Source organism: Colias eurytheme, chromosome 13 (assembly GCF_061535395.1).
Source record: "Colias eurytheme isolate Ceu_HAF_F1 chromosome 13, ilColEury1 Martin Lab GWU primary, whole genome shotgun sequence".
In the NCBI taxonomy this organism is placed as follows: Eukaryota; Metazoa; Arthropoda; class Insecta; order Lepidoptera; family Pieridae; genus Colias; species Colias eurytheme.
Window position 1 is genome coordinate 1,431,832 of NC_142992.1, and position 9,442 is coordinate 1,441,273.

Consider the following 9,442-nt stretch of genomic DNA (forward strand, 5'->3'; position numbering starts at 1 on the left):
TTATTCATCAGTATAAAGCGTCAAAACTCGACTTTCCAACACGACCAGTCACCATACCGTCAGTCAGGGTGCGCGAACCGAAAGTGTCCCGTGGGGGCGGAGCAAGAAGCTTATATCTAATACACTGGAGATTTCAATATGAACATTAACTTGTAACAAGAAAATATGACGTTGAATGACGCCTGTATGTTTTTTTACCCCTTTCACACCTAACTTGGCAAGTTGGTGTAAAGGGATAAAAAAACATACAGGCGTCATTCAACGTCATATTTTCTTGTTACAAGTTAATGGTCATAGTGCAATCTCCAGTGTATTGGATATAAGCTTCTTGGGGCGGAGGCCTACCTGGGCGGCGGGCGAGACGGGGACGCTTAGCCTAACTCCTCAGCTACCGATAGCGCGGCTGCATCATGTGCAGGCCGGGCACGCCGCCCGGGAACATGGCGCCCATCTGCATCATCCCGCCCGGGAGCAGCATCCCTGCACAGCGCAACGGCACTTTAGCGGCGACCCACGAGCCCCGCGCGGCACACACCGAACTGATTCTACAACCTGACCCCGCAAAGACCAATACGTTTCTGAGGCGAGCTAATGCACGTCTAATTTCCCTGCCTTACCTTGGCCAATTCGACTTCCGGTCGTACGAAACAGCTTTCGCTAAAGCTGATCCTGAAAATTTGCGACGTATTGGGCCACGTAATTATTGTTATTAAAGTCACCCCCCTGAATTACTTTTTTACAAACAATGAACAAAGTTACTAGAGTCAGTTCGCTGTGGACCGAGAGCGGCGCGGGGCGAAGTGAACACCGCGCATCGATACAATAAATAATGTGTAGGTTATCCCTCCTCTCCCTAGCCCACACCGAGTCAACAGGGGACCAGCGGTCCAACACACGGCGGAGCCGTTGTGACTGTTCACAATCGCCTGTCGCCCGGACTTCGCCGGACCGACACCCGCGGTGTGTACATGCCTGTGCGGCCTTCGACCGGTCGGTATCGACGTGCCCTCGGAATGATACAATTTAGATGGGCTAAAGGCACGGTCGGATGGAACGATCCCTACGAGTGAAGCGACTACGGTGCTGTGAGGGCAGGCCGAAGGGCCGCACATGTACGCACGCGGGTGTGGCGACCGATAAGGTGCAGTATAAGCGAAGGAACACAGGTAGGTAGGATAAATAATTCACATGAAAAATCACACTTTCCAAAAAAAGTAAGTCGGCGCGAAGACTCGCCCCGTACATGCATGTACCGGTGCGATCCGTGACGGTCGTACTCTCAAAAAATTCTCTCAGCCAAACGACTATTCCGAAGTCTTCGGTTCATGCACATTTTAAAGCGACAAAACTACTTTACGTAAAATAATATTAGTGTACCCACCCGTCAACCGACAAATATTCACATATCATATGACACTACGAGAAAAATTCGAGACAGTAATAAGATAGAGCTACTACAGTAAGCAAATCCATTAATGTGAATAAAATTACCGATTCGATCCGACGCTCGGACGGTTGTGGCATCGAAATCACAGATAAAGGTCAGGTCTCGTGTATATGGCAATGTCGTCTCGTGTTAGTGGGTGTTAGCCTGAGCCGCGGCACTTGGCCCGTGGCACTAGGCACGTGGCACTTGGCGGCACTTGGCACGTGGCACTTGGCGGCACTTGGCACTTGGCACTCGGCACTTGGCCGCGCACCGCACCGGCCACTGCCTTACGCTTAGGTGTCGTGGAAAATAGAAAGACAGGTGCACGAAAATACATGACTTTATTGAACAAATCCATTTTCCACGCCGATATGTCAACTTAGGTACATTATGCGTGTTTGAGCTTCGAGAGTATTCGGTACATAACACCCACTAAGTGTACTCGGAGGTAAACCTTTGCGTTACAATATATGAAAAAAAATGAATATAAAAATAATGTCTTTAACAATAAGGAATGTGTCGGGATCTTTACAAGTCATCACCAAAGACGGATATTAATATAACAGCAATAAATGTACTTAATTAATTGTGCAACAATAACTATACAACTAATCACCTAAACCTACGAAATGCTTTCAGTTACCTTGACAAAAATGCAAACATTAGGCCCTTAGGTCCGTTTCAAAAGTATGCCTTCATCGTGAGTAAATAGTCACTAAAAATAATTACAATTGACAGTTTAAAAACAAATTTTAACGGTGTGTCGTGTAGAGTTCACAAATCGTGGACTCGTTCGGTTCAAACTCTCGTAGTCAGCGTTATCCCTAACATATTCTGCTACGTTAAGTAGCTAAAGGAAACTCTCTATGACAGAAATTACAATACAAATATAGAAAGTGCTTAAAAGAGTAGAATAATAGAGGTCACTTATCGTTAGAGGCTAAACATATCAAAGACTTAATCTAAAGGTAACATGTACATCGATACATGTGCTACGGATTTGTGAACTCCGTATGTATTATTAACTCATTATTATAAAAAAAAAATGCAATATCGAAAATAAATAACGAGCTGTTCGTACACTGCCTATTAACATAATTTACTGCAGTTACAAACGGATTCTTCAAATTATATTGTCAAAAAACGCACTGATCATTTAACATCATTAAACAAGTCTACAAAAATTATTCAAAACACTGTCACTTAACGGTGTAGCTCGTTTACAAAACGGAATCTCAAAAACAGAAGTCATCAACACTAACTGTATCCGTCCTACACTTGGCTCGTTATATATTCGGTATCGCCTAGCTATGGTGCATGTAGTAATACTGACCGGGCTGCAGCGGGCGCACGAGGTTGAACTGCGGCATCACGGGCAGCACGGGCAGCGGCATCGACACGGGCACGGGCACGCGCACCTGCCCGAGCACCATGCCACCCATGCCCGGCATGCTGCCCATGCTGGGCATGCCGCCCATGCTGCCCATGCCGCCCATGCCGGCGGGCAGCACGGGCCGGCGCAGGGCCTGCTGGCGGGCCGCCGCGACCGCCGCTGACATGTGCGCCGCCACCTGCAGGGTGTGCTGCACCTGCAGTGCGAGGGACTTAGTATATGCGAGGGACTTAGTACGTGCGTATACGCTCTTAGGGCCGCTGTGCGGGCTGATACCTTAAGCCTTGTATCCACTTGAGCGGCTCGGCCAAATGAGCCGCTCATTCGCCTGAGCATGCTCAAGTGGATACAAGGCTTTAGAGCTAGCGCGCACGAGCAACTTTGTCTCCGCAACTATTTTATCTCTCCCATCATTTGTATGGAGAGTTGCGTCGCTACGTGCGCGCACTTTCATACTAGCCCATGGGTGGAGAGACAAAATAATTGCGGAGACAAAATAGTTGCAGAGACAAAGTTGCTCGTGCGCGCTAGCTCTTACACTCGACTCGACTACTAGCCACTAGTATAATTTATTTAAAATTTCAAGAACCTATTGAAAATCGGTACAGGCGTTTTTGAAATGATGGAAGACAGACAGACAAGACAAATGTTTTATTAACGATTTTAACGTTTAAACGCGATTTATTCATTATATTATTATCCTGACGTTTCGCACACTTTAAGCGATTATGGTGGACATACACGGGGCAACTGCAATAAATCAATGAATAAATCGCGTTTAACATCAATTAAAATATCCCTCAACTTGTATTAAAAAAAAAGACGGATTGCACTCCGGGAGTGCCGGCAGAAGTGAAAACTTGATTATTAACGTTCAGTATGTTTGATATTTTGGAATGGTCCGTCTTACGCATGGAATAAAAAAAAAACATCCGTCTTACGCTTTTTCGATCAGGCCACGTGTCCTGACGCGAGTTTAAAATTTTATACCCAACGCCGCTAAAGAAGTTTTCACTTCAACAAATAACTACCTCAGCTTGACTGGTGCTCGGTGTGATCATGGCCGGGGCTGACACGGGCGTACTGTCGGGCTTCGGTCTCGGCCTGTACTTGACGTTCCTCGCTCTGATCTCTTCGAGGGACACGTCCTCCGGGGGGTGGATTATCTTGGAGCCCGCGCCCGTGGCGGTGACCAGGGGACAGGTGTTGGCCGCTGGGGGCTTCACGTCCCCGTTCTCTTTGGGGTCGCTGTTGCTCGTTGAGGTTGTTGGCGGTGCGCTTATTGTTGCGTTACTGGAATTTATAAATTAATTTGATGATAATGAATAAAATAGAATTAGAGAATGGATGTTTTTTTTATATAGTCTTATATTTATAAGTCGGCAAACGAGCTTGCGCGTCACCGTACAGAAAGCGATGATTGGCGCCGCCCATGAACAACCACAGACTCTGGAGTATTGTGGTTTTGTTGGTTTTGTGTGTTTGAATAATTAAATGTATTTTTATAGAATGGTCTATTGTTTTCTTAAATCTAAATCTATTTTGTTTTAAATTTATACACAGAAACATGACTAGTAACTTAAATAATAATGTATTTTTAATATTTATCCAAGCCAATATATGGAGCCATTCAAAATAAAAAAATCTAAGTGAAAGACTAACAAAATTATTTATATTGCAAATAACAGAAAGTCAATAGACATTTACACATTATTATGGTTTCAACACGCTTGAGCAATTAGTAATAGTGTTACACTAATCAACCTCATTCAATGCAAGACAAAACATGCATTGCATGTTTTACAATAAAAATATCATTTGAACAAGACTTTTACATAGCTAATTAGATTACTTTTGAGAGAAAATATAAAACTTCTTTTATTAAACAGAATAATCCTTTATTTCTTCTTTCATATGAATATAAGATATAGCATTTTAAACAGTTCTACAATGCATCATAATTATGAGATCTACATGTGATAAAAAGCATCAAATCATGTAATTATGTTTTATAGCGAAACAACACAATAGCCGTCTTATTAGTATTATTATGATAATAACAAGCAAATTGCTTGAATTGTAACAGGAAGTTTCCTTTGAATGTAACTTAAGACTGCAAGTTCCAAAAGCAAAATGACCATTGATAAACATTTTTCAAATACAAATTTGAATTAAATACACAATTTTTAAGAAAATTGGTGTTACTTTTCTATCATCTTATATAATAAACACATAGTTGTAAATTATTTAATAGAATGCAACAGATTTTATACAAAAAAAAAACTACCTATATGAAAAAACTACCTGTTTAGAACTAGAATTTTTATAAATATATTTACTGTATTTTCGTATATACGTATTTCGTAACAAATTTCGACCCAAAACAAATTACATGCGGTTTCATTCAAATTATAATAATAGATTTTTCAAGCTATCTATATTTTTACCAGACATAGATTAAAAACTGTTTTTTGTAAAGTGTAATTAGAAATTGCCAATACTACATATTATTACAACTGTCTATTAGGCTATGTATAATATTAATATGAAAGTTCAAAAATCGATGAATATTTACAAGAATTGGTAACATAAAGGGGATGGACACATTCAAACTCAAACATTTATTTATTCAATTAGACTTCTTCTAGAAGCACTTTAGAAACATCATTAGGTACATATTTTTAACATTTACCGCTGATTCGGAAAGCAGTATCTACGGAGAAGAATCGGCAAGAAACTCCATTTCATTCTCCATTACAAATCTGTTACACTGACAACTTAATATTATCTAGATTCTAGGACATACCTGTACGCAGGGAAGGTAGGTTTACTAGGTGTTGATACAGGAACACTAACTGCAGGGAAGAGCGGCCTCATGCCGGGCATCATCATTCTATAAGTTACATATAAAATAACTACATTAGTAAGTATACAATAATTATACTAAATCTATACTAATATTATAAAGCTGGAGAGTTTGTTTGTTTGAACGCGCTAATCTCAGGAACTACTGGTCCGATTTGAAAAATTCTTTCGGGTTAGATAGCCCATTTATCGAGGAAGGCTATAGGCTATATATCATCAAGCTAAGACCAACAGGAGCGGAGCAATTCGGGTGAAACCGCGGGGCACAGCTAGTTCAAAATAATTCTAAATTTATCAAAGCACTTATTACAATGGTAATGATTGTTTTCCTGTCAGACATTAGAACTTTGTTGATATTTAAAACAAATCCCTTTTTTGGATATTCTATTTCCACCAAAAAATATATGCAAAGTATAATCATGTACAAAAATATTTTCCGAAGTTTGACAATAAACGAAAATAAAAAATAAATTAAGGTACTTTTATCTATATTTTTATTACCAATGACTAAAAGCAATTACTTATTCCACATCTAGAACATAATTATACTTGTTTTCACATGGACATGTTATTTCTAATGATATGAATATGCCATGTTTGTAGCAATAACAAATGTTTATTTTATTAATCAATAATAATGTTGTATAGGAATGCTTCTGATTTAATTATTAGGGATCATAAACAAGCTTTTACAATTAAAGGATGTTTTCTAAGAAAAGTGACATTAATACAAAACTGTGTAAAAATAAAATTATTGTTGGTAGTTTAGTAAAAGATTGAATTGAAAACAATATATATTTATCTATTTATTTTAAACACTTTATTGTGCTGCAAATATAACAATAGTAGGTACAATAAAAACTTAAGCTAGGACATACAACACAGAAGGCGGCCTTATTACTAACAAGTAATCTCTTCCAGGCAACCAACAGATTGTGTGAAAAACAATAAATAAGTACAGCAGAGGTAGGTAAAAAGTTAAACATAAATAGATGATACTAAAAATACATATACTTACACGCTAATATAAGATATAATATACCATAAGATATTATATACTTACATTGAAAATATAATATACATACCTAGGTGCTTGCATAAAATGTGGCATCATATGGTTCATGGCCATATGGCCAGGGTACATTCCTGGAGGTACGGGACCCATGGGGGTCGGTAAGATCCCCTGCGTCACATTCGAAGGTCCAGGGCCCAGCTAAAATATACATTTTATGTATAAAATCTTGAAATCTAGTAGAATTATTTGCTATTTTTGTAAAAATGTAATTGTATAGTGTAGATTATTAGAAAACCGGCAAGAGATGGCGCAGGAGTCAAATGGAGGCTCTTATTGTCAGAGGCCAAGACTCACTTTGGGTCCCTGCGCCAAGTAAGTAAGATTACTCCAAGTAAGTAAGTAAGATTATTAGATATGAGCTTTATGTATGAATAATATTTAAATTGTTGAAGCATGAGTATTGAGTAAATAGGAAACTGTTGCGAGTATAACAAAAACAAACATAATTGAAATGAAAACAATGAGTAATAAATGAATTTGTAACTTGCACAATGAAATGAAGTCTTCACTAAAAGGTAATCGTAATTTATAATAAAAAGTAGTTAGAGAAACCCTTACCAATGCTGATGTTGCCTTTTTCTTTGCAGCTGGTTCATCGTCATCACTGTCTGACACCTTGCCACCACCTAAAGCATTATATTAGATTAAATTAAGTCTTAAAATGTGTGCACACCTACCTTCACTGGAACACTATGACTACACATCAATTACATCTAAGGCTACCGTGTCCCAAGCATGTTAATATAAAAATAAGTAGTACATACATCATGATTCATGTTCCAATCAGCCTAAGCCGGATATAATTCAATGTTTATACCTGTTTTCTGCCTTTCATGCTCCTTTATATCTTCAGGGGGTATACCTTCCATACCATAGATTTCAATTTCTATATTCGACCTATTTGGTAATGAATTTGGAACTTTGTCTATCGCTTCTTTGTGGACCTGAAATGTATAAAACGAATGCATCACGAGACAAAAACGACTGAAAATTAGACTATAAGGCGCGATATTTATGAATAACTATTATAGATCCGCAATTTGGCGCATATGATGTGCCAAAATATCTTAACCTATAAGTGTACCAGTTAAAAAAATACTTTGCGATTGCGTAGGCGGTTGGGGCGACTGCCAAGATATAGGACGAGCATCATACCTGCATGCAGTGAATCGACAGCCCTGGTCCCGTATACAGTTTTTTGTGGCATATGTGGCATTTAAAATGTTTCGCTTTTTGATGTTGAATTAGGATTTTTTCATCGTCAAATTCCCTGTTGCAATACCTGTATAATTTGCTAAGGAAATAACTGAATCATATATGTAAACATAGAACGAAAAATTCCGAAGGCCATGTTTCGAAATTTAGTTTAATTGCAATTTGTAAAAGGATACCAGCACCAAGGTTTAGACGCCTTCTTCTTCTTTCTACCCATTCTAAGAACTACACGAAGTCTTTCAAACTTAAATTAATAAAATAAGACGCACGATACACTTATTGACACAAAACGTTTTTAGAATATTTAAAATATTATGATTTTAGCAAATAAATTATAATTAAACGCAACGACAAAACGATTCAAGAATTACAAATAACAATATGGCCGACAGGCGTGAATTCAGAATTTCAATTCGCACTTCACAGAGAGCTTGCAATTGGCCAAGAAATGTAGTAGTACAAGTTGCCAGTTCAGAAATTTCAATTGACCGCACAATAGACATACAATGAAATGTCATTGTATATTTAAAATTCTTAGTAGGAAAATTTATATAATAATTTCGTTAATATTTTATTTTTTGGTAATATTATGTATATGTAATATTATACTTACCGTTGTTTATAAACTTGCGACATCTAGCGAGCAATTAACGTACTATCATAATACTTTAAGTATTGTTTACCATTAAATAAAGATGGCGCGACATACGCTAAAAATTAAAATACGTACCTATTTTAAAAAGTTGGAAAATAAACCGTCGAGGTCCGGTCGGATTAGATTATTATTTTGATAAATAGTTTTAGTTGTATACGTAGTATATTATTATTAGTCTGTGGTTTTAGTTTATATTGAGTAACATTCTCGACGAAACCACGTCCACGTATGTTGTTCAATTAAAAAAAAGCTACCTAGATATTTATTCATAGTTCACATAAGTAATAATGGTTAGGGAGCCAGGTGCAAATTTGGTTAACTATTTCCTCTCAAGAGATAATTCGTCAGACGCCTCAGAGTATAGTATTATAAAGCCTCGTGAACGTCAGCTGGCGCTCGGTTGGGGGGGTGAGCGGTTGTAGCCTCCCACGCACATAGGAAAAAAAATACATTCATTCATTCATTTCCTCTCAGCTAAAAATTTGTCAAATTGTAGCTAACCCAATATCTCAACGAAAAAAAATAGTCAGCTGGTTACAACATGGTGTATTATACGTCAGCTGGTGTCTCGAACATGAAAGTTAAATTTAAAGAAAAATTTATTTTCCGTTATTTCCTCTCAAACAAAAATTTACCTGATGATAGCTTATATGTAACTGTGGATAAATATATATGTCAGCTGGCTGTATCTTGGTGGAAAAACCGTCAGCTGATACGGGAGGCTACAACCGCTCTTCCCCCCAACCGAGCTCCAGCTGACGTTCACGAGGCTTCATAATACTATACTTTGATGCATTTTACTAATTACCG

The 9,442-nt window shown here is 38.3% G+C and overlaps 1 protein-coding gene across 3 annotated transcripts; it reads right to left on the reverse strand.

Moving 5' to 3' along the window:
- Positions 1-230: 230 nt before the first annotated feature.
- LOC149903212 (BUB3-interacting and GLEBS motif-containing protein ZNF207-like) lies at positions 231-8,383 on the reverse strand. Of its 3 annotated transcripts, XM_090108340.1 has the most exons (10): positions 8,154-8,383; positions 7,918-8,044; positions 7,580-7,706; positions 7,321-7,388; positions 6,773-6,900; positions 5,629-5,715; positions 3,854-4,115; positions 2,911-3,018; positions 2,763-2,865; positions 231-480 (listed from the first exon to the last, which is right to left on the reverse strand). In XM_090108340.1, exons 1-10 carry the CDS (start codon positions 8,192-8,194, stop codon positions 389-391), a joined length of 1,143 nt encoding a protein of 380 aa, XP_089964466.1. In that variant the 5' UTR covers positions 8,195-8,383; the 3' UTR covers positions 231-388. The 3 variants fall into 3 exon arrangements, with proteins under 3 accessions (XP_089964466.1, XP_089964465.1, XP_089964464.1); XM_090108339.1 differs by having other exon boundaries at positions 2,763-3,000; XM_090108338.1 differs by having other exon boundaries at positions 2,763-3,018.
- Positions 8,384-9,442: the final 1,059 nt, after the last annotated feature.